Source organism: Aotus nancymaae, unplaced genomic scaffold (genome assembly GCF_030222135.1).
Source record: "Aotus nancymaae isolate 86718 unplaced genomic scaffold, 86718_ANA_hifiasm-v0.15.2.pri h1tg000012l, whole genome shotgun sequence".
NCBI lineage: Eukaryota > Metazoa > Chordata > Mammalia > Primates > Aotidae > Aotus > Aotus nancymaae.
The window spans coordinates 38552413-38577978 of record NW_026988423.1 but is presented as its reverse complement, the minus strand read 5'-3'; the positions used below and the strand labels follow the sequence as shown (position 1 = coordinate 38577978).

Genomic DNA, 25566 nt, shown 5'->3' with positions numbered 1-25566 from the left:
GTGTGTGTGTGTGTGTGTGGTCTTGCTGCGTTGCCCTTGCTGGACTCGAACTCCTGAGGTCAAGTGATTCTCTGATCTCAGTCTCCCCGTAGCTGGGATTATAGATACATTCCACCACATCGAGCCTTTTCAATATTTTTTGTTTGTTTATTTGTTTTGGAAAATTAGTTATTTTTATGAAAAAGTACTAATAGTAACATGTCTTGCTATTTTATAATGAATTAGTAAATATTTTTCAATTCTCAGTATAAATTTCTAATTGATACTGAAAGATATAATCTTTTTAGAGTACTCAGTAATTTTTAAGAATAGAAAGAAGCTTCAAGGCTGGGCGTCATAGCTCACTCCTATAATTTCAGTGCTTTGGCAGGCTGAAGTGAGAGGATCACTTGAGGGCTAAGAGTTTGAGACCAGCCTGAGTGACATAGCAAGATCCTATCTCTGCAAAAGAATAAAAATAAAACATTAGTCTGGCATGGTGGCTCATGCCTGTAGTCCTAGCCACTTGGGAGGCTGAGGAAAGAGGATTACTTGAGCCCAGGAGTTTGAAATTGCAGTGAACTATGATTGTGCCACTGCACACCACCCTGGGTGACAGAATGAGACCCCATCTCTTAAAAAGAAATGTCTTCAAGTAGAAAGTTTTAAACCTGCTGTTACATAGTATCTCATCAAATCTTTAAAATAATCCTGTGGGTTAGATACTCTTGTTTATAGCTGAACAAAATGGAAGAGATAAATAATTCATTCAGAATTTTAGAGTTAGGGGCCAAGACTTAAAACCAGATATTTTTTCATATATCATTTATTGACTTTCCATTATTGTAGGTAAAAATTTAAGTTTTTTTTTCTCCCCAGCCCCAGTATCCTTCCCCTAACCCCTTACCCCACAACAGACCCCAGGGTGTGATGTTCCCTCCCTGTGCCCATGTTTTCTCATAAAACCAGATTGTTAATATTCCAAAGTTCATATGCATTATAGTGAATACCTAATTATTCACATTTTCTTCTTTTTCTACACTCTGATTTCTTAGGATCTGAAACAAGCTAATGAGTGAGTCTTTAAGATGAGTGTATTTTTTCAGTATTGTATGGTGAACTGTTAGCTGCTGTGTGACCCTTCTCTGGCTGTGATGACTCTTTGGTATTCCCTCTACAGAAAGATGTGTCATGGCAATGCTGAGAAGGAGGATCAGGGATGAAAAGACCAACGTTAGGAAGTCTGCGGTGCAGGTGCGAGTTTTCTCTGCACATTTCTTTTTAAGCACTAAAAACTTGGAAATGCAAAGGAACATTTTTTAAACTCCTAGGCCATATTTGTTACTTAATTTGCTTTTCACTGAACTGTTAGTTGACCTTGATCCTGTTATATATGAATCACAGATGAATTGGAAGATTATTTTTAAGCTTTCCTACAGGGTTTCTGATTTTTTAAGAACCACAAATTTATATCCTTTATTTTGTTTGGAATAGGAATTCTTAACCTAGGGACCATAGGTAGATTTTAATAGGTTCATAAAATTGTTTGTAAATATTTGTTTATGTCAAATTTGTTTTTCTCTGAGAGAGGCCTTAGCAAATTGCATTCTGAAAAATGGGATGTTATGAGGAGGAAGGTTGAATCCATAACCCCAAAATATTAAGAACCACAAACTTAAAGGAAATGTTCCTTCGTTAACAGTTTCTGTTTCTGCACTGATGCTATGCAGTCATCACTTTGTGTTGTATATATGCTTTCTAGGTGTTAGTGAGTATTTTGAAACACTGTGATGTCTCGGGCATGACGGAAGACCTGTCGATTCTGTCGGACCGGTGTCGGGACCCTGCAGTTTCTGTCCGAAAGCAAGCCCTCCAGTCTCTTACAGAACTCCTTATGGTGAGAGGCAGGTCATTCTAGATGTAATGCATGGTATTTTACATTAAAAGTAATTCCACCAAATAATTACCTGCTGCTAAATGTTAAGTTGACCTTTAGAAACTCTGCTAAGTCCACTGTAGAACTCTACAGCATAAGGAAGGAGGTATCTCTCAATTATGTATGATAGACTGTGCTTCCTATTAAATATAGTTAGGAATGAATGCTAGAGAATGCCAATTGTTAGCCCTTTCTTCACTTTATTTTTTATTATTTTATTTTTATTTTTTTTGAGACAGAGTCTTCTCTGTTGCTCAGGCTGGAGTGCAGTGGCACAATCTCGGCTCACTGCAACTTCCGCCTCTCAGGTTCAAGCAACTCTTGTGCCTCAGCCTCCCAAGTAGCTGAGACTACAGACGTGCACTGCCATGCCTCACTAATTTTCGTATTTTTAGTAGAGATGAGGTTTCACAATATTGACCAGGCTGGTCTTGAACTCCTGACCTCAGATGATCTGTCCGCCTCTCAAAGAGTTGGGATTACGGGCATGAGCCCTCACACCCGGCCCTTTTCTTCACTTTAAATCTCACACAGAAAAATAAAATTTTAAATTGATTTGGTTAAGCTAGAGACCTAGATTAAATTTAGTCAGTTAGGCCATAGATAGATCATATTGCCTGCCAAAAGGGCAGATTCACAGGTACTATATATCATTTACTTCTGTCAACTTGTTAGCACTTTAGTTGAAGAATTTTAAAAGCATGTTTATTTCTTTATTTCATGATAGAAGGCATTAAGCAATGCATATTTTGACTTTCTGTCAGCATCTGTTCTAATTGCTCTTTGGGATAAATATTTATTATTAGATCTTGATTTTTAATGACCCAAAAAGTACTGATTTACTGCTACTAGTCAAATAGTGACTTGAATGTATGAGTTTAAAATTTTGGTTTGCTCTGATTTACATTAAGCTGGCTTTGCTTTTGTATGTTTTTTTGAATGTTGATTTTTTTTTGACTCTGTGGTCTGTTTGCAGTTGAATGTGGATTATTTTTAACATCTCAAAATGTTGATCATAACTTTTCTGACTTGTATTTAGACCTTCTCATGTCATAATCTTTCAATCCTAAGGCTCAACCTAGATGTGTGCAGATCCAGAAAGCCTGGCTGCAGGGGGTGGTGCCGGTGGTGATGGACTGCGAGAGCACTGTGCAGGAGAAGGCCCTGGAGTGCCTGGACCAGCTGCTGCTGCAGAACATCCGGCATCACCGTCAGTTTCACAGTGGGGACGACAGCCAGGTGCTCGTCTGGGCACTTCTTACTCTCCTCACCACAGAAAGCCAGGAACTGAGGTAGGTTAACTGCATGACCTGTGTTCTCTATAGAATAAGGCTGTAAGACCTCATCTCAAAAAATTAAAGGAAATACTTCAGAAGGTTGGAAACTGGATTCAGAAGGGAAGAATGGAATATAAAAAGGGAAGGTTGCTAAGAAATTGATAAACACATAGATAAATCTAAATTAAACATAGCCATTAAAAATCAGTAACAACAATGACAATCTAGATGACGGAAAGCAAGGTGGAGCTGAAATATAAAAAGTATGTAGGATGAGCTGGAGGGTGCATTTACTTGCATTTCTTTTTTTTTTTTTTTTTTTTTTTTTTTTTGAGACGGAGTTTCGCTCTTGTTACCCAGCATTTCTAGCATTGGATAGGAGGAGGCTAGAGATGCTGATTGGCATTAGACTCGAGTCAGCTGCAGGCAGCTAAGGATAGTGGTATGTAACTTCAGAGCCAGTAGAGCAGAAGTAACACTGAAGAAAGCTCAGTGCGAGAAAAGGCAGAACAGAAGTGAGGTTAAAAAATGAGAAGGAAATAAAAATCATGGTAAATCAAAATCATAAAGAGGCAAATTAATCCAAACAGATCAGTAATCTCAATAAATGTCAGTAACTTATATTTAACAGTTAACGGACAAAACCTTTGGATATAAAAACCAAAATCCAACTACATGTTGTTTATAAGAGTTTATAAGAGCCACACCTAAAATAAAATGATCAGAAATGCTGAAAGTAAGAAAAAGGTTACTAGGAAAATAATGCAGAAAGAAGGCTGTATTAATTTAGAGGTAAATAGAATTTAATGGAAAATGTCATCAGTTGTAAAGAAAGTTACTTATAAGGATAAAGGAATTATACCAGGAAGAGGTATATGTCCCCAAATGATATATATAAAACCCCATGCCCATCAGAAGCACACATTTCTAAGCTTATGTGAACCATTTATAAAAATTGATTATGTACTACTTCATAGAGCCAGTCTTAAATATCAGCAAATCTGTACTAATAGGATAATGTTCTCTGAGCATTATATGATAACTAGTAGAGGAAAACCTCAAAAACAGCATTTGAAGAGTTAAAAAAGATACTTCTAAATAACTGCGAGGTCAAAGACCAGTGAATTGGAAGATTTTGGAGCTGAATACATGCCAAAATTTGTAGAGTGCATTTAATGGAGTACTTAGAAGGAAATGTATAATGCTAAGTGCGTATTTGAAAAGGAAGAGGACTGAAAACAGGTAACCTAAAGGTTCAGTTTAAGAAGTTAGAAAAAGTCATTGAAGAAACTTGAGGAAAAGAAATGCTAAAATTAAGACTAGAAATTTAAAAACTGAGAAAGAAAAACTGAGTCTTTGAAAAGCCTAATGGAAAAGATAAACTTCTGCTGAGATATGATAAGAAAAAGGTACAAATAATGATGAAATGGATGGTAGAAATACAAACATCTTGTTCAATATACATTCAAAAACAGATTGTTCAGAATGGATTAGTATTTTTTTTAAAGAGCATGGTTCTATGTAGGTATTTTTTAAATCTAAATTGATAGAGCTCCTATTAATTTGTTAGGGCCACCATAACAAAATACCACAGACTAGGTGGCTTAAACAACAGAAATTTATTTTCTCACAGTTGTGGAGGGTAGAAATTTGAGATCAAGGTGCCAGGAGAGTTGGTTTCTCCTGAGGCCTCTCTCCTTGGCCTGCTGACTGCCGCCTTCTTGAGATGTGGAGAACACGTCAGGTGCATTGGTGACAGGGAGTGCCGGAGATGGAAGCCCAGCTTTGACTTGGAATGCTTTATCACATCTTAGTTGGGAGCTCTTGGTAATGCATGAGGTCACCCAGAGTTAGGCTGGAGATAAGAGGGCTGAGAATAGAGCTTTTCAAATCAGCAGTTAGTTATTGGAAGACAGGAATTAGTTAAAAGAGACCCAACTGGTGGACCAGAGTCTCAGGACAAAAGTAGTCAGTAACCTCTGGTGGAGGCCATGGAGATGGGCCTGAAGCATGGCCCTTGGATTTGATGCTAAGATAGAGGTTAGTATGTTGCAAGTTCAGAGAATTTTTCCCCATTCTGTTGACTACATATAATAAACATCACTTAATACTTCATATAATTATTTTTAAGTGAATTTTAAAATATTTGTTCATTGCTTGTATCTTGTGGTATTGGGACATAAATCAGACATAAGATGTTGTAAGCTAACTACAGTAAGACTGGACATCTGTGGATAGATTTTTAATCAATAGCTGATATATTAACAAAACTTCATTTATATGCACATGCTTATTATGGTATATAGATGTGTTTGTTTTGTTATAGTTGCCTTGTTCTGTATGCTTTGAGAATTTCCGTTTGAAAAAAAACTTAGGCCGGCCATGGTGGCTCATGCTTGTAATTTCAGCACTTTGGGAGGCCAAGGAGGGCGGATCACGAGATCAGGAGATAGAGACCAACCTGGCAATGGTGAAATTCTGTCTCTACTAAAAATACAAAAATTTATCCGGGCGTGGTGGTGTGCACCTGTAGTCCCAGGTACCTGGGAGGCTAACACAGGGGAATTGCTTGAACCTGGGAGATGGAGGTTGCAGTGAGCTGAGATCGTACCACTGCACTGCAGCCTGGTAACAGATTAAGACTTCATCTCAAAAAAAATAATAATTTAATGAGGAAGTCTTGGTGTTTGCGTGTGTGTATGTATGTGTATGTGTTTTCCCAGAGGTCTAAGAAAAATTAATCAGGGGAAGAAGTGTATTTTTCTCTTCATTTAAATATATAATATGGCATTGTCTCATGAGTCATTCAGTGCCATGGGAAGAGGGAAAATAAGAGATGCTTTTAAAATAACAGTGATGGCCAGGCACAGTGACTCACGCCTATAATCGTACTACTTTGGAAGGCCAAGGCAGGAGGATTGCTTGAGCCCAGGAGTTCAAGACCAGTCTAGGCAACATAGTGAGACCCTGTCTCTACAAAAAAAGAAAAGAAAAGAAAAATTAGCCAGGTGTGGTGAGCATGTCTGTAGTCTCAGCTACTCTGGAAGCTGAGAGAGGAGGATTGATCGAACCCAGCAGGTGGAGGCTACAGAGAGCTGTGACCATACCACTATGATCCAGCCTGGGTGACAGAGTGAGACCCTGACTCAAAAACTAAAAAAAATAAAGCAACACAGATACAACACAAACACTTTAGTACAACAGAAGCATTGTTTTTTATTTTGAAAAGGTTTGCAATATCTATTTCTGAGTGGTATTAACTTATTGCACATTTCAGCTGATTTAATATCACCATATTTGTTAGGTTGTCATTTACAATCCTTCCATTGACAAATGGACAGTGTTCCTAATTTTGTCACTATAACTGTGTAAAATCTGGATGTGTCTGTAACTGACCCCATGCAGTTGCGTAGAAACTTTGGAGGGGAGGAGGATAAGAAGAGTCTCAAATGAATTGTGAAATTTTATTCTTTGGTTGAAGAATATTTTATGAGGGGAAAAATGAATATAACTGATTACAGAATAATGAAAATTTAAAGGGTACCTAGTTTGGTATCAGACACGCCGCTTATTAGGAACATCTGTGTGAAAGTTTCATGTGCCACAGGAGTCCTGGAGCCTCAGAAGCTGATACGTTTTCAGTGAGGCACTGATTGAATAGTTTTGTATATTTACAGTTGCAATTCTGCTTTTCTATCTTTTCTTTCCAGCCCATATTTAAATAAGGCCTTTCATATCTGGTCCAAGAGAGGAAAGTTCTCATCCACTTTTATGAACAATATAATATCTCACACTGGCATGGAACATTCGGCACCTGCCTGGATGCTGCTCTCCAAGATTGCTGGCTCCTCACCCAGTCTGGACTATAGCAGAATAATACAGTCCTGGGAGAAAATCAGGAGGTTTGTGTCTTCTAATGTGACCACTGATGGACACTGAAGAGCTTTAGAAACAAAGCCCATGGCTTAAGGAAGTGGGCTTTTTCACAGCTATTCATATACAGAGACCTTCTCTTTAAAACCTGGTGTAAAAACAAGCATGAAAAATAGGAATCACGTTTAGCCCATTTCCCCTTTGTCCAGGTACATTAAGTGCCTTGTTGTTCCCACAGCTTGACTCCTAAGCCATGCTACCTACCCTACTTCCTCCAATGTTAATAATCCAGAAGAAAGGTCTTTGTTGGCAGCAGTGTTTAACTTGCTTTTCCCTTGGTATTTCTCCTGCCCTTTGTCCAGTCAGCAGAATCCCAATTCAAACACCTTAGGACATATTCTTTGTGTGATTGGGCATATCGCAAAGCATCTTCCTAAGAGCATCCGGGACAAAGTGACTGGTGAGTGTCTGCCGGAGAATCTTTCTTGAAAATGCCTTGCTGTTCATTTCAGATACATATCTACATATATACGTGTGTGTGTATATAATATATATGTGTGTGTATACACACACATTTATATATATACACATATACACACATATATATAAATACACATGTACATATATGAAAAAATATATTTTATATGTGTGTGTATATATATATTTATATACGTATATATAAATATTTATATATATATATACACACACACACACACATATATATATATTTTTTTAAGCAGTTGAACTTAAGGAGTTTTGACTTCCTTCATAGATGCTGTCAGGTGTAAGCTGAATGCATTTCAGTGGCCTCTAGAGGTGATCAGTGCAGCTGTGGATGCTTTGCAGAGGCTTTGTAGTGCATCTGCAGAGACACCAGCAGAGGAGCAGGTATGGCCAGACTTTCCCTGATCTATTTCTGACTTATTTGTGCTTAGGCATGTTACTGGATGTGTTTTGAAGTTTGAGGAGTGTTCGCTATAAATAAGAGGACCTGCTGTAAGGATGTCCCAGCAGCTGTTGCCGCAACAAGGCAAGGTTTACATAACTAGCAATTGACATTCCCCAAGATTTGGCTGCTGAAGAGACATGGCTCCCTTAGATGGTCACCACCTCGATTGCAAGTACAAGTGTCTTTCTTGAAGGCAGGCCTGTTGATTGTCTTTCATTTCCTGGTGAGAATTCTGCAAGGTGATCTACTTCCACAGTCATTCCAAGAACATTTATAGTCAATTTTCCACTTAAGCAGGAAGTTCCCTCCAGACCAGGTTTCTGACCTTTTGATAAGTCACAATCTTGGACATGCCTGTCCTGTTACTATAAGGTTACGCTACTCAAATATCTCTTGGTATCATGTCCCCAAAGTTGCCTACAGCCCACAGCTAATGTTTTTATATATGCATAAGCAGAAATCCAAATCAGTGGTATGTGAGACAGAGAATTACTTTGACTCCTTAAAAGGTGTGCATATCAGTAGCTCTTAAGAAATCATTTTATTACCATGTATTTATTCTGTTTTTGTCATGAGATACACTGTTACTACTAATCATAATGAAAAAAGTTAGGGCTGGGGTTATTAATGACTATAGAAACCAAAAATTAAATAATTGCTGGAATATATTTAAGTTTTTCAAAATTAAAAAAAAAAAGATGGCTTCAGCTGATCTCCCCAACTACGTTCCTGTGCCTCCTTTTCTTGACTAAGTTCATTAGAGAAGGTCCTTCCTTAGTACGTTACATTTTCTACTTCTAACATCAATTAAAACAATGATTGTAACTTTTTTGCTTGGGACTTAAGACTGTTGACCTATTTCTTATGAAATGGTGTCTGGTGTTTTTCTGGTTATCTATCTTTAAGCCCTTTTATTGGTGAAAGTGATACTTGCATTACATGATTTTTCTAACCCTTTATCTCAAGACCCATGAAATTATATTATAAACTTTTATTTTTATTTTTGAGATGGAGTCTTGCTCTGTTGCCCAGGCTGGAGTACAGTGAGGCAATCTCAGCTCACTGCAACCTCTGCCTCCCGGTTTCAGGCATTTCTTGTGCCTCAGCCTCCTGAGTAACTGGGATTACAGGCACATGCCATCACGCCCAGCTAATTTTTGTATTTTTAGTAGAGACAGGTTTTCACCATGTTGGCCAGACTGGTCTCAAACTCCTGATCTCAAGTGATCTGCCCAGTTCCGCCTCCCAAAGTGCTGGGATTACAGGGTTGGTAAGACTAAGGAAAGAGTGATCAGGGAGGAATTTACATAACAGACTTTGAAACTGCAAGCCTGCCAGGCTCAATGGTACACAACTTAGTATTGGCAGAGCTGGGACTAGAACTAAGGCCTCTGACGTTTTCCTAATTTTCTTTTCACCAGCACTGGGTGGAAAAAGAATCATGTGTACAGTGTGCAGTCAGGGCCTAGGAAGTCATCCGCCACTTGCTGCTGGCCAGGGCCATTAGGACGGTGGTTGCATTGTCATGAGAGCCTGTGAGGAAGGCAAGGAACTATCTTCACGTTAGACACTGAGAGCTGGAAACGGGTGAGGCTTACTACTACATTAGCAAAAACCACCACAGTTTTAATCTGTGGTCTTTGGGCATTTTTGTTATCTGTTTTGTGGCTGTCATTAAAAAATTGATGAGATCTTGGACTGTATTAGTAAAAATAGTGTCTAGAATAAGAGGAGCAGTGGTCTTGCTCTTCGTCCTGGCTAAATCCAAGTTGACACATTCTATAATTCACTATCAGTGACAAATTTACAAAGAAATGTTGATGAAATTGAATGTAACTAGAGGAGAGCAGTTAAATAAGGGCATCACAAAGCAAGTTATGTAAGGAACTGCAGAAGGGCTTGGAGTCTTTAGCATGGAGAAGGGAAGCGTTGGGGAGGGTAGGCTGCCTAGCTAAATTCAGATTTATGAAGGACTTTCAGATAAAAGAATTGGATTCATTTGGTATTCCCAGACAACCCATCTAGACCAATGAATGGAAATTTTAAGTTTTGGCAAACTGAAGAAAAAACTTAACTGAGGTCTGCCTAAAGTGGAGGGGCTTGCCCCAGAGCATGTCCCTTGTTATTGGAGGTGTTCAGGAGAAGCTGCACTAGAACTTGGAACAAGCTGCCGTGTGGATAGAATGCCAGGATTGGGTGGCCTTGTCGGCTTTCCCAGATTCTGTGATACTGAAACTTACCCAGGTTCTGTCCTCGTTGAGATCAAGCATAAGGATTGCAGAAACTCTTTGGGCCAATGTTGTGGTCCAGGTTGTGCAATCTACTAAAAATTTAAGTGCAACAGTTCTTTTAAAAGTAATAAAGGCAATAGTTTGAAGACACATTAGGGCAAGTCAGACTAAAAACGTTGCTCGTAGTGATGGCTTGCCAGGCTGTGGTACTGCTAGGCACTGGATGATGGTTAACACAGGTCCCTTCCCAAGGCACTGCAGAGGAGAAGGGGAGGTGTATGTACATCAGCAGATGATTTCAACATAATGTAATGATTCCTAAAATAAAAGTCAGCATCAAGTAACATGGATGCAATGGGTGGAAGCACTTAGCTCAACCTAAGTGTTCTGGAGTGGCTTCCTACAGAAAATGAGGCCCAAGCATTCTAGAACATGATTGGGAGCTCTCTCGTTCCCTTGGCATAGAGGAACAGTCCAATGTGCACTAGAGGTGACCCCTTGAAGTTACTGTCATCAGTAAGAGACACAGAAACCTTGTCCTTAGCAAATAAATTTCAGAAGAATAGCAACTCTTTTTATTTTATGTCTTTAAAAACATGTTTATCACATGTAGTTAATTCATCACCTGCATATGCTGGCAAAACTACAGCTTATTTCTGTATTTTTGGAGGAGGACTACTGTTACAGATCTCTGATAAATTACTGCACGAGGTCTTTGTAAATATTTGGCCTTTTGCTCTTATAGGGCAAATGTAGAAAGAAAGATGATATATACACCATTCTTTATAAATTTCACTTAGCCGGTACTCATGGCTAGATTGCTCAATGCATGTCATTGTGGTTTTGGACAAACTGTGGGAACCAGGAAAGATAGAAAGCACCCCTACGGCCTATCCATTTGAAGATCATAGACTTTCTTCTGAGAACATGTTGTTTCATGGGCAGTCTGGGAGATGTGCGGGGCCCTTCAGAGATAAATTTGACTTGCCATAGGAATTGCTGAAGCAGGTGTGTGGGGATGTACTCTCCACCTGTGAGCACTGCCTCTCCAACATCGTTCTGAAGGAGGATGGAACAGGGAATATGGATGAAGACCTGTTGGTAAGCAACTGCTTTTCCTAACCTTCTTTCCTCTTCCATTTTATGTGAGGTTTTATTAAAGATGACTTTGTAATGTGCACTTTAAGTGCTATTTTAAAAAGGGCTGTCTTAGCCTAGAGCTTATTCTCTCTTTTTAGAAGATACTTTTAAATTGGTAACCTATTAATTTTTTTCTTACATACTTGTTATCGGGAATTCGGGGGTACTCAGTGGTATACACTTCATTCAGTTAAATCTTATGAGAAGCCTGATTCCAGTAGGGAAAACACAATATGTGTTGTAAGGTTGGTATAGTCAAGCTTAGAAATAATAAGGTAAGAAATAATAATGTGAGTATACTCTTGGTTTGTGTGTTTGCTCTTGTAAAAATTTAACATGTCTTCTGGGCTATTTGAACATCAGACAGTAGAACTGGGGAATAGTGCTGAGTATTACAAAGTAATGACCGCAGTAAAATGAGATATTTGACAATTCAAAACCACAGATGACCTTGGAGCCCCAGGATTGTTTTCCATGGCACCCCTGCTTTAGAAACTGTAAACAACGCAAGAGATTCCTTTAAGCCAGGACAGGACAGTTAGCTGATTTCAGTGGCGGATTGGGGACAAAAATGTATGGCAGTAATTCTGGTTCCAGCATCTGACTCTGTCCACCCAAGGAAATAATGAGCTGCTTTTTGATGCCCTTCAGTACAGGTCATCATTTAACCAAAACTGGCCATTTACATTAGTAGAGCACATGTTTTCTGTGTTCAGTTTCTACTTGTAGCCTAGCTCTCCTAATTCCCAGTGATCACAGACCAAGTTTAGATTTGTTAAAAGAGAAGACCATTGTGCCTGAGGCACTACTGTGCACATGCTCAATAATAAAAAGCCTCACTAGGGGAACCTGGACACTTTAGCTAAGAGGGCCAGGGAGTATAGCACAGGTTTGGCCCATGGTTTCTAGAGGGTCTTGCTCTTCTCATTTCTGCCCACGCTAAGAAAAATGCTTATTATGGTCCTTGAGTCCTGTCTCTACCCACACCCCCAAATTTTTTCCAGCTGTTAACTGTATCATCAAAATCTACTCTTCAGTCAAAATGTATATGGAGAGGTTGTACCATATATACATAGTTCCATTCATGCTGCTTTAAATAGAATTTAAATTTTTCGTTGATGAAGAGATATAGTATTTCAAGATTCTTTTAAACTCATGTGCTTTGTATTAGCTTTCTTACCCTAGAATAAGCTTTTATTTGACATTTTACTATTCAGTATCATCCCTCCATTTGGGGTGTAAATAGAGAAAGAACAGTATTACTTAGTTGTTAAACTGAATCTTATTCATAAACAGCGTGGCAGCTGCCAGTAGGTTTTGGATGGGGTCTACATAGTAAAATAATCCGGAAGGCAACCTAAAAATAGCTTTAAACACTCTTTACCTTGGGTTTTATTTCTGAGGAAAGAGAACAGTAATTAAGGATACACAGATGTGCACCAGACCTAACAGAAACATTTGAAAAGCGAAACAGCGGTGTCAGTGTTCATTAATAGTGGGATTATGATAGTGAAGTAAGTTATGATGACAGTCCTGGTTTTAAAATGGCATACTTACATAGTCATTAAACATATGTGTCATAGATATTGGCATGAAAGGGTGCCTAATATTCAAAGTAATCACTGCAGACTTCAAAATGCTATGATTGGTAAGTGTATAGGAAAAGTAAACACAAAGCCATGTGACTATAGAAAAAGTTATACACAAAAACAGTAATGATGTGTCTGGGTGGTGGGATTATAGGTAGATGATTCTGTGTCTCGGTTTACCCAAGATAACCCTGGTGTACACCTGTTATCACAACATAATTACTAATAGCACCCCCTTTTACTTGCAGATTTGTCTAGATTTAGGTGATAAAATTATATGGTTGCCCTAATTTTGGATGAGTTTCATTGCACAGTGACTAAGTTTTTACAATAGCTATGTATTTTTATGAAACAAAAAATATTAAAATTGTTTTAAATTGGGGGGATAAAGAAAATACTCTATTGGCACGTCCTCAATCTAGCTAGAGCTCACTTTTCTTTTACCTTATTTTTACTATAAAACCAATTCTCTTTGTAGGTGAAGTACATTTTTACCTTAGGGGATATAGCCCAGCTGTGTCCAGCCAGGGTGGAGAAGCGCATCTTCCTTCTGATTCAGTCTGTCCTGGCTTCACCTGCTGATGCTGACCATTGTAAGGCATTTGAAATTATACCCTGCACCATGCCTGCCGTTTGAAGGTTCTGTCAGTAATCCTTTCTCCTTTCCCTGCAGTACCATCATCTCAAGGCAGCAGTGATGCCCCAGCCTCTCAGCCACCCTCCCAGGTCAGAGGTTCTGTCATGCCCTCCATGATTAGAGCACATGCCATTATTACTTTAGGTAAGAAAAACAGAGAATGGGGCTTGGCATCAAGTTCTGGGTGTAGCTGTTGTCTTAAGTAAGTCCAGCCATGAATGTATCAGGGGTTGCCAAGCCTGTTGTCTGCTCTCGGCCCATGTGGTTCCTAGAGGCGGCTCTGATATGAGCGCTAAGCTCTGCATAACCACGTGCTGGTCATGACAGCCCTCGGGCTGATAACTCCCCAAGACAGTAAGACTCAGGTACTCTCTTAAGAGTCTAGAGGAAGCCTTTGTTTTTTAGTAGGATTATGTTAATTTATTACAATTATACCTGTTTCTGTAATTATTTTCAATGCTTTCACTTGACTTTAATATTCCTGTAATTTTTTATACTCATAATGCAGCACCATGAAGTCTATTCATCCAGGCACTGCACTGAGTTCTGGAAATGAAGAAATAAATTTGAAGTTCAAACCATAAAAGGAAGTGGTTTATTTAATACTTTCCAGAACTGGGTAGATATTTCTCCATGAAATAACTATTTTTAATCTTGAAAACACTGACCTCTGTGCTGGAAGTCGATTTTTTTTTTTAGTGTGAGTGTATATTTCATGCTACATACGAGTTATTAATTTTTTGTAATACTAGTAATTTTTCAAATACCCAAGAATTGCAAAACATTTCCCAGGCGCAAAAGAAACATACAAACAGAACTCAGCAGTCTTTCCAACTGTGAACAAGAAAGAAAGGGGATGTGCGTTCTTTCCTATTGACCTAGCTCAGATTTTCAAGTTCAGCACGGGGTATTTAGCATCTGTAGAGGATATGTATAATCAGGAGTAAAACGTTTCATCTCGCAGGCCTTGCTGATCATTTTCCAAGTAAGTGGGATAACTGCAAAATTCAAATATTGACTTTAAAAGGAAGATGATTTTATGGGTATAAAGGAACACCCCGTGGTCTATAACTCCTGGGGGAGTTTTTCTCCTTAAGGTATTTTTATTCAAATAGTCAAGATGGGTCTGTCTGCCTTTAGTTTTTTGTTGTGTGTGCTTGTGGGGATGGTGTTTTAACTTTGATTAAATGGAAGCCGTAGCAAGATGTATCTGGAGAAAATGTAAGAATGGAATTAGAATTTAGAATAGAGTCGAGACCTCTTCCTGTCTTCTGTGCCAGGTAAGCTGTGCTTACAGCACGAGGATCTCGCCAAGAAGAGCATCCCAGCCCTGGTGCGAGAGCTCGAGGTGTGTGAGGATGTGGCTGTCCGCAACAACGTCATAATTGTGATGTGTGATCTTTGCATCCGCTACACTGCCATGGTGGACAAGTATATTCCCAACATCTCTATGTGTCTGAAGGATTCCAACCCGTTCATCCGGAAGCAGACGCTCACCTTGCTTACCAATCTCTTGCAGGTGCATAGGAGGGTTCCACCTGTCCTTTCTCCTCCACCATTGATTCTGGTTTGAGGGAATATTTGAGTAGCATGGGAAATGTGCTTGCTGTGTAATGGAATCCAAAAATAATTGTCTCATCTCTGGTCTAGAATATTACCCTTCTGACATTCAGCACAACCTTCTCAACAGTGTTACTTGTGAATGTTCATTTTGGGTCTTTGTTCAGACATTCTGTCAAGCAGTGTGAAGTTTCATTTTGAAAATAAGTACCATGTAGAGAAAAGCACATTCAGTAGACAGGTAGTTCTAGTTCGAATTCTGTTATTCTTCTTTAACTTGGACAAGTCCACATTTCTCAGATCTAACTTCTTCGTTCATAAAATGGGGATCATAGTATTTGCACTGGGCCCTGTGAGTCTAGTGGGATGTTTCTGTGTGCAGCAGAACTTAGTGAACTACAGAGCTCTACAGAGCCCATGTTTGGCCTGTAACAAGGAGAAAATAATACTTGATTTTTAAAGGGAAGGGCTTTCACTTAGGTTGTATGTCTGTCCTGCTATGTTCTGTATTCTCATACATCATGAACTCTATTGTAACTAGAGGGTGGCAGCATCCCCCTAATGCCGTGTGCTTTGAGTCATGTTTCCCTGGGGTAGAAGGCTGCTGCTGTTGTGCGTGTGTACTCTGCACTGCGTTCCGATGGTTGGGAAGTGTGTGCCTGTGTGCTGAGCCAGTGTGCCGGGGACCGACAACATGGTGGGTGGAGTGTGGCCAGGAACAGTGAGGATTGCCCATGACGATGCACTCTGAAACATGCCGGCTTCTCTCTTTACAGGAAGAATTTGTGAAGTGGAAGGGCTCCCTGTTCTTTCGATTTGTCAGCACTGTGATAGATTCACACCCAGACATTGCCAGGTAAATCTTTTCCTCACGTCAGACAACTGAACAGTTTACCTCATTTCTGATGTATGCTGGATTTCTTTTCTTTGAGATTGGTTGAGAGAGATGTTGTAGGAGTCAGTGAGCTTTTGGTAGGTGCCAGAAAAATTAGCAGATTTTTAAGATACTATGCAATATAACAAACCTTTATTTTGCACACAGTTTAAAAGAAAATGGTAGATTCATCATTGGATAATCTCAGCATTGACTGCATTTGCTGACAGTGTTTGCTGTTCCTGAAGGAGCAAGAAGAATAGTTTATGCCTGTTGTATTACACTATATAGAGGAAGAGCCACTATTGATTTCACTGTGTTCATTTCTAGGCCAAAGAAAAAAAAACAAACACAGTTAATTTTGATAAGAGCTGAGACTTTAAGTGCAGAAATTTTAAGGAAGAAACGAGGAATTAAGATAGAATTGCACAATGTGGAATCAAGTGTACAGATGACAAGACTCCTTGGAACTGGCATTTCTTCAGACTTGTATGATGCTGGGGAGTGACTTTGGAAATACTAATTTCTATCCTGCTATCGTTTTTTTTAAAGATTTATTTTCAAGGCTTTGTGAAATGATCTGATAGAATTTGTTACCCTAGAGTTTGTTGTAACAGTAATTCATATTAAAGCAAGTCTGCAGTTGGAAAATAGAATGTTGAATGCCATGGCAAAAGCTGCACAGTGGGGAAGAGGTCTTTACAGAGCTCATTAACTATAAATGGCTGATAACAGTGGGTCCCTTTGGGTCTAAATATAGCCAGCAATAATTTAGTCTCAGTTCCATTTAGCAGCGGTTTCCGCTCAGTTTTCTGTAGGTGTAATTTTCCAAGGAGGGGGAACATTTCACATAACAAACCAGTAAAACTAACATTCTACTTACTGCTGTCTAAAGTCAGAAGCAAAAAGCTAAGGCTGCCACTTTTTTTTTAGATAGCTTCGCACACCCTCTTACCTTTACAACATGTCCGCTATACTGACTCAGGGCTCTCTATACAATGCATGGCCCAGGAGCAGCTGTAATCAGACAGGCTGGGAATGCTTTCAGGTGATGTACCTGGGAGCTAAAATTGGTTACTTAACCTGAGTTTCCTCGTTTTTCCTCACGGTTGTTAGCTCCTATATGTGTATGTTAAAAAAAGCATTGATCAGTGAGTAAATTATATGCAGGATTTGCACGTATGAGTATTCAGATCGATCATCAATCAAATAAGAGGATAGAGATACTTTACAGTGTAGTAAGATTATCAGTGCCTCTTACTAACATTTTAATACTTCCGCCTTCATCTTTCCCTTGTATATCTGCATTTATTTAAACCATAGTTCAAATGTAGACCATGATTTTCAGCTTTGAAAAGCTGATGACTACGTTTGCTTACTAATTTAAGTTAGTCTGTTCTCTGAACTTTTTCCTTTTATTTTTATGTTTATTCTTCCGTGTAATAATTATACATATTTATGGGATAGAGAGTGATGTTTTGATACATGTGTAGAACATGTAATGATCAAATTGGGGTACTTAGCATACCCACCACCTCAAACATTTATCATTTCTTTGTGTTGAGAACTTTCCAAGTCCTCTCTCCTAGCTTTTTGAAAATAGTAAATTATTGTTAACTGTGTTCACCCTACAGTTCTGTCGAGCATTTTAATATACTGTAATTTATATTTGTTAACCAGGCTTTCTGTGCCCTTCCAGCCTGTAATCACCACAATTCTACTCTCTGCTTCTATGACCCTACATTTTTTTAGCTCTTATATATGAGAATATGTGGTATATATCTTTCTGTGTCTGACTTTTGATTTTTAGGCCAAAGGCTATGCCTGTCTGCTATGTTAGATTTATTATTATTATTATTATTATTATTATTATTTGGAGACAGGTTCTCATTCTGTTGCTCAGGCTGGAGTGCAATTGTGCAGTCATGGCTCCCTGCAGCCTTGACCTCCTGGGCTCAAGTGATCTTCCCAACTCAGCCTCCCAAATAACTTGGACTACAGGTGCATACCACCATACTCGGCTAGTTTTTTAATTTTTTGTAGAGACAGGTTTTTGCCAGGCTGGTCTCAAACTGCTGGGCTCAGGCGATCCACCCACCTCGGCCTTCCGAAGTGTTGAAATTACAGGCTTGAGTCACTGCACCAGGCAACACATTTTCACGTGTATCTGCTAATACAGGTCTCATGAAGAGACTGTGGTTTACAGAGCCTGTTGAAATTTTTTGTGACTTTTTTTTTCTTTGAGGTTCTGGGTTTTTATTAGTGAGCCCAGCCAGTAGTCCCCCTCCACCCCAGCCCAGACAAAGCAGAGAGTGAGTTGGGGGTCTCTGTGTGGGGTGGGAAGAGGTACCAGTGGCTCTCTTCCAGACGTAAGCACCGTTTGGACTACAGATAGAGTCTGGACAGTCTGGATGGAGGGCAGACCCTGATACAGGGCCTGCCCTCCATTCAGATTGAGTGAGGAGCCCTGTGCAGGCAAAGGCTAGGCCAGGTGGCAGTGGGGCCAGGGGCTGCAGCATGGTGGGACCACCCCAATACTGCTGTTCTCCAGCAGCTTAGTAGCTGGTGTGCTGTGGATGATGAGGAGTTTCTGTCTGGGTGGGCCAAAGGCAGGTAGCTTAGACAGCTAGGGGAAGGGTTTCTACCTCTTTCATACAGATCCAGGTCTGCTCCCCACTCAGCAGCACATGCTCTGTAAGTCTTCATCCATCTGTGGTATCTCAGAGATGACATCCTGGACCACACCCTTGCTGGCCCCACCATCCCCTGCCTCCCTGAGGTCTGGGGGATCTGGAGCTGTGAGTACCTCCTCAGCTGCCCCCACTGAATAACTACAAGGTTGGGGGCCTCAGTAGTCACAGCTCCTCCACTGGAATTGGAGAGCTAGCCGGCCACAGGCTGCATCTGAATGATGGCACTTCTGGCAAGAGGGACTGGAGCTGGACCCCACTCATTTCTTGCAGCCCTGCCTCCCCATCACCCACATTCTGTAGAATGAGGCTCTGCTCGTCCCTGCAGGTTTTTGTTCTGTGCTCTCTGTATGACTTTTTTTTTTTTTTTTTTTTTTTTTTTTTTTTTTTTTTTGAGACAGGGTCTCACTCTGTTTCCCAGGCTGGAGTGCAATGGAGCAGTCACGGCTCACTGCAGCCTCAATCTCCCAAGCTCACATGATCCTCCCACCCCATCCTCCCAAATAGTTAGGACTACAGGTGGGTCCCACTGCAACTAGCTAATTTTTCGTTTTTTGTAGAGTTAGGATCTCACTGTGTTGCCCAGCTGGTCTCAAACTCCTGGGCTCAGGCAGTCTTCTCACCTCAGCCTCCCAAGTGCCAGGATTAGGCATGAGCTACCACCCCTGGCATGAATGACATTTTTAATTGCTCATATAAACCCCAAATTTGGAGGCTACAAAATTCTATGATCTGTTTTCCTGTCTGCCTCATAGGTAGTGGCCTTGTAGTCACAGGGTGACAGCCAAGCAATAAGCAGATGATTTTAGTTTAACTGGGCACTGCCACAGGAGTGCAGAGAGGTAGGGCCAGAAGCTTAAGGTAGGAGAACGACTCAAATAATGGACCACTGAGACAGAAAAGCGGGCAACGACAAGGATGGCCTGGTTTGGGAGAAAAGGAAGCAAGCACTCGACTGTCTGGAGGGCTTGGTGAAGCCGTGGAACAATCCAATGGGGTGAGGGAGCCAGGGGCCAGACCGCTGGAAGGATTGGCAGGGCAGCCATGAGTGGACTCTTTGATCTTCACCGTGGCAACTGGGTCCAGGGCGTGGCTGCCACTGGTGATGTTGGGTTCAGATGGGAGGGTCAGTGGAAAGAGGGAAGCCAGGAAAGTAGAAAGTTAGGGCATTCAGTGGCTCATCTGCATGGACATTAAAGACACTGAGTCCTGTGGGGATTTGGAATGGAGAGGAAAACCAGGAACCAGGTAGCAGAGAGGGCAAGAGGCAGGTGGCAGGAGCGCCACAGGGAGGCGGAGGTGGAGGCCATCTGCAGGTGCCACAGCAGCCTGTGTGCATCTTAACCAGCATCCTGCCTGCACTTCCCGTGCTTCAGTGGACCCATTTCAAGCTGTCTGCCAGTGTCAGCACTGTTGGCAACACACTATCTGGTCCACACGCTCCATACAGGCTTCCTGAGAGGCACGAGTTTGGTTCTGTTACGCTGTATTCCTAGCACCTGAAAGGGAACATGAAACTGAGCAGACATGCAGTGAACATTTGGTGGGTTTAGACAGGAAGGCACTGGCGGTCTGGGAAATGTGCTCCTCATCCTCTGACCGAGGGATGAAGCAGCCTTCCCTTGGGAGGGCTGAGAGAGAACTGCCAGCCCGCATTCATAAATGGGAAGCATACAGTGCCCTGAGAGTTGGCTGTGGAAGGTAGGGCCTGATTCACTGTGGAACCTGGAGTGCAGAGTACACGGAGGAAGGAAGCAGCAAGTCAGGGACGACGAGGGTCTAGACAGACCATCACAGGCGCTTGGATTTGGGGTGGTGGCCAGGGGGAACTAGGGTGTAGGAAATACTGCTTCAAGCCTCAAGTGGAATTCTGGTATACATGGGTCTGAGCCCCAGTCCTTCCCTGAGGTAGACGTGTTTTGTAGGCCAGGTCAGGAACATGAGTTCAGCAACAGCAGCCTTTACTGAGCAGACACCCTGCTTCAGAATGGCATTCGTTCGGCTCATGAAGAAATCTGAAAGAAGTCAGATTTTTATGTTTCCTACTAAAGCTGAAGACAGGAGTGGACACAGAGCTCTTCCCTTATGGCCTTTTGGGCTGTTGGAATATTCTGGATTTCGATTCTTAGTAAGAGAGTAATAACTTCCTTTTACAAGGCTGTAACAAGGTAATCACTCAGATTTAGCTGGCGGACGATATAATGCATGCAGCTCGCACTGTGTGAAATCCCTAGACCGTATCCCTGAGTTAGTGGTGTGGGTATATGTGCTCCTAGTAGTTGTCCTAAGGGCTGGGGAGAGGATGCTGACCAAGCTCCCAGCTTACTAGGATTTCCTGAGAGTCATGGAGGTTTCCTAATCCACATACCTGGAGAGCGCTGCCTCTTGTCACTCTAAAGGAATGTTCTAGGAAGCATTACTTGGAATGCTATTTTCTCCTGACTTTTTAGCAGACAAACAAGAAACAAAATAGTCCCTCTTCACCAGTCAGAAAGCTTGCAGGATCTGTGTACCTTAATCTCATCAAGGCTGAAACTTGCGTTTGAATTAAGTTCCAGTGAATACAGCAGCCAAGATGAGTTGTAGTCACGAATTGGCTGTGGCTTCCAGTTTCTCTTGCTGGAAAGCTCTGTGACTCCATTTTCAGTGCTGAGTGTGTGAATCTGGCGTGGTTTTATGTTGCTATGGAATTTGTCTAGCTGATTCAGCAAGTTTTTCATTAGGGCTTAAACTCCACGGTATCTTACCTGTCGTTGGTTACCTCCACCCATGTGTATTCTTGACCTAAACTGCGTAGATTGGCATTTGACATCAAGTCAAAACTCAGAGTGAACCCTCATCTTGTGGAAGATTTGCTGATTCTCTCTGGCTTTACATTTTCATGTATGTGACTTCATTTCTGAGGAGGAAGTTCACATAATGTAGAAACTGCCATGCCATAGTAGATAACAATAGTAAAATGCCACAGAAGATAAATTCTTGTTTGTTTATTCTAAACTGTAAATTCTAAACAGTAATCCTTGTTTAGAAAGAACTTCATCTGATGCTGTGACCTTTGCCTTTCAAACAGGGTCATTAAACAACATAATTTGTACAAAATAAACTGACTACTCTTATATCAGACAAGTACTTCTAGCTGCCCTTAAGTGAATTTTGACTCATGAAATTCCTTTTATTAAACAGAGTTTTATTTAGTTTGTTTTTATATTTCTTTTTTTTTTTTTTTCTCGAGACCGTCTTGCTCTGTCACCAGGCTGGAGTACAGTGGCGCGATCTTGGCTCACTTCAACCTCCGATTCCCTGGTTCAAGCAATTCTCCTGCCTCAGCCTCCCAGGTAGCTGGAATTACAGGCACATGCCACCATGCCCAGCTAATTTTTGTATTTTTTAGTAGAGATGGGATTTTGCCATGTTGGGCAGGATGGTCTCGATCTCCTGACCTTGTGATCTGCCTGCCTCAACCTCCCAAAGTGCTGGGATTATTGCCGTGAGCCACGTGCACGGTCTCCAAGTTTCTAAGTCAGGCTGCTCCCTTATTTCCTGGGTGAATAGTCAAGGTGTAATTATCTACAGTGGAATTTTTATCTAGGCTTACTTCCATCATGATTTTTCATCTACCTTCTCTGATTTTTAATTGATGTGCTGTGAACACAAACTGAGTTGAATTTTAGCATAAGGAACACCACTAGGGGAAACGAAGGGTCAGTCTCCTGCATGGTCCCAATGCCCTCGAAAGCCAGTGTCTGCCGTTTGGACAGTCCTCGACACTGGTACTCTCCCAAAGAGAGCTGACTGGTGCTCCTGTGGGTGGAAATTGCATTTGAGCTCTGAAATGAAATCAAAATACTGGTCTTGACAATGTGAGTGGATCACAGTGAGCCTGCACCACGTTAGTTTGACCTCTGAGCGAAAATCAGTGCTTTGGCATTCTTTCACCTACTATCATGATGAACGGAAACTCTCTGGTGGCCTGTAGTCAAACAGTTGCCTATTTTCATCTGGCATTAGAAATCTTCATTCTGCTGGGGTCCTGGTGGCATCTGTGACCCATGTGTAGCATTGCACAGATGTGTTGAGACAGAACACCTTTGCAGAACCCCTGGCAGCCTCAGACGGCCTTCCAGTTGTGTTAACTACACCTCCTCTCTGGTGGAAGGACAGTGCCCAGGGCTTGCTGGTGATTCCAAAGCAAATTGAGTCCATTGCTTTGCGGAGGAAGTTTGTCCTCCTGACCCAAACTATGAAGCTCTTGTCATTAATCCCTATTCTCGAAAAAAGTTCCTGTTATTAAAATTGTGTTTTTTTGATAATTGTGGTACAAGCTTTAAGTTGGGAGGTGAAGGCCAGATGTCCCTTTTCTGGTGACCATCGTCATTGCATCAGCCTTAAAGACCACTGGCCTCTAATTGCAGAAGCGGTTTTGGGGTTAAGTTGGTTGACCACTCTCCCCACTTCAACTGCAGTCGGATAACAACACCTTGTGTCAGTTTTGAGAGGAAACCTGGTGGAGAAAATACTCACACTGACCTTGGATTTGAAAGGAAGCTGTGGAGCAAGGACAGACCAAACAGCTGAATTTCTGTCTTCTTTGGATCCGAAGGAACTGTTTATTGGGATAGACTTTGAATCCCTACCCTTAGGCACAGCTGTCTTCTGCTCAGCAGAGTTCTTGGTGTATTCAGAGGCTGCTGGTACATAGCAAATGCGTCTCCCTTTGTTTCTCTCACTTTTGCAGCTTTGGGCAGTTTTGTCTGGCTCACCTGTTACTAAAGAGGAACCCTGTCATGTTCTTCCAACACTTCATTGAGTGTATTTTTCACTTCAATAACTATGAGAAGCATGAGAAGTATAACAAGTTCCCGCAGTCAGAGAGGTCAGTGAAGCAGCTAAGGCGCTCTCCTTCTATCTGGGTAAGAGCTGGGGGCCTTGGGGGAAGTTTTGCTCTTTGCATGTAGTGGGTAGACACAGCCCCTGCCCCAGATCTTTACTGTGACTTGACAGGATGGCGTCAGAAGAAGCTCATCTCACAAGTGAGTGTCCCCTCCCCAGGCTTATCTCACAAGTGGGTGTTCAGCTCTCCCTAAGCTCATCTTACAAGTGTATGCACCCCTTCCCCCAAGCTCATCTCAAAAGTGAGTGCACCCCTTCCCCCAGTCGCTTCCTAAGGACAGTGCCTGTGATGAGCATAGGGTTTCTTTAGGGCACTCTAGTCTTTGGCATGCAGCTTTGAGGATGTAGTTAAAATGTAGGGTTAAATCCCTGCCACCCATGCCCGTGTGATGCAGTAAAATTGTCTTGTTCTGCCACAGGGAGAAGCGGCTGTTTTCATTGAAGGGAAAGTCAAACAAAGAGAGACGAATGAAAATCTACAAATTTCTTCTAGAGCACTTCACAGATGAACAGCGATTCAACATCACTTCCAAAATCTGCCTTAGTATTTTGGGTAAGCCAGTGTGTGTGGGAGAAAATGTGTGTGTTTGCAAATGAAATGCTGTGTTGATAATGGCCGAGCAGGTCTCTAGCAAAGGGGACCCTGGCACTGCAGGAAGACTCCTCTTATCTTGTCCTTCTCTGGCATCAGCTGTGCCCCAGTCGGAACACCCTTGCAGACCCCCTGGCAGCCTCAGATGGCCCCCCTGTTGTGTGAATTACACCTCCTCTCTGGGCCAGAGCATTTCTCAGAAGCTTATGTCTTTTTTCTGTCTCTCAGCATTCTTTGCTGATGGCATCCTACCCTTGGACCTGGACGCCAGTGAGTTACTCTCAGATACATTCGAGGTCCTCAGCTCAAAGGAGATCAAGCTTTTGGCAATGAGATCTAAACCAGACAAAGACCTCCTTATAGAAGAAGATGACATGGCCTTGGCAAATGTAGTCATGCAGGAAGCTCAGAAGAAGCTCATCTCACAGGTGAGTGTGCCCTTTCCCCCAAGCTCATCTCAAAAGTCAGTGTGCTGCTTTCCTAAGATTATCTCACAAGTGACTGTGCCTCTCCCAGGCTCATCTCACAAGTGGGTGTTCAGCTCTCCCTAAGCTCATCTCACAGGTGAGTGTACTCCTTCCCCCAAGCTCATCTCATAAGTTGAATGTGCCACTTCCCTAAGCTCATCTCACAAGTGAGTGTGCAGCTCTCATAAGCTTATGTCACAAGTGAGCGTGCCTCTCCCTTTAAGCTTATGTCACAAGTGAGCATGCCTCTCCCCTTAAGCTTACGTCAGAAGTTAGTGTGCAGCTCCAAGCTCATCTCACAAGTGAGTGTGCAGCTCCGCCTAGCTTATCATATCACAAGTGAGTGTACTGCTCCCCCAAGCTCATCTCACAAGTGAGTGTGCAGCTCCCCCAAGCTCATCTCATAAGTGATTATTCAGCTCCCTTAAGCTCATCTCACAAGTGATTATTCAGCTCCCTTAAGCTCATCTCACAAGTGTGTAAACAGCTCCCCTAAGTTCATTTCACAAATGAGTGTGCAGCTCCCCCAAGCTCATGTCACAAGTGAGTGTGAAGCTCCATAAGCTCCTGTCGCAAGTTGAGTGTATGGCTCCCCTAAGCTCATTTCACAAATGAGTGTCCCAGTCTTCCCACCATCTACTGGCTTCCCTGTTCTCCCTGGAATCCTGGTGGCATGCCCTAGTGCTGACTTCTTTCTTACTGGTGGCTTTAACTCTTGCCATGTGGTAACAGTTCTCATCTGTTTCCTGCTCCAGCATCTCTCTTGAGCCTGAGCTCAGGTCCCCCTGCTGCCCGGACATGTTCCAGGTGTCTCTGACTTACTCTGTTAAAACTCACTCAGTCTTCTTTCTGCTCTTCATCTCCTCTGTCTCCACATTCTGT

At 41.6% G+C, this 25566-nt stretch overlaps 1 protein-coding gene and 1 pseudogene across 4 annotated transcripts in view; one reads left to right on the top strand and one right to left on the bottom strand.

Moving 5' to 3' along the window:
• NCAPD3 (non-SMC condensin II complex subunit D3) overlaps positions 1-25566 on the top strand; it is a 68469-nt gene that overhangs the window by 29785 nt on the left and 13118 nt on the right. For 2 of the 4 annotated variants that reach the window (XM_012449154.3, XM_064375588.1), the window contains 15 exons: positions 1160-1233; positions 1742-1876; positions 2987-3207; positions 6903-7094; positions 7428-7525; positions 7838-7953; positions 11239-11346; positions 13453-13567; positions 13648-13755; positions 14892-15130; positions 15948-16027; positions 23471-23608; positions 24045-24178; positions 24446-24645; positions 24734-24781. In XM_012449154.3, coding sequence (XP_012304577.1) covers positions 1160-1233; positions 1742-1876; positions 2987-3207; positions 6903-7094; positions 7428-7525; positions 7838-7953; positions 11239-11346; positions 13453-13567; positions 13648-13755; positions 14892-15130; positions 15948-16027; positions 23471-23608; positions 24045-24178; positions 24446-24645; positions 24734-24781 — 2006 coding nt within the window. The remainder of the gene's footprint in view (positions 1-1159; positions 1234-1741; positions 1877-2986; positions 3208-6902; positions 7095-7427; positions 7526-7837; positions 7954-11238; positions 11347-13452; positions 13568-13647; positions 13756-14891; positions 15131-15947; positions 16028-23470; positions 23609-24044; positions 24179-24445; positions 24646-24733; positions 24782-25566) is intronic. The other 2 variants (XM_064375589.1, XM_012449155.2) reach the window with 1 other exon arrangement.
• LOC135274637 (zinc finger protein 628-like) lies at positions 18528-19781 on the bottom strand (annotated as a pseudogene).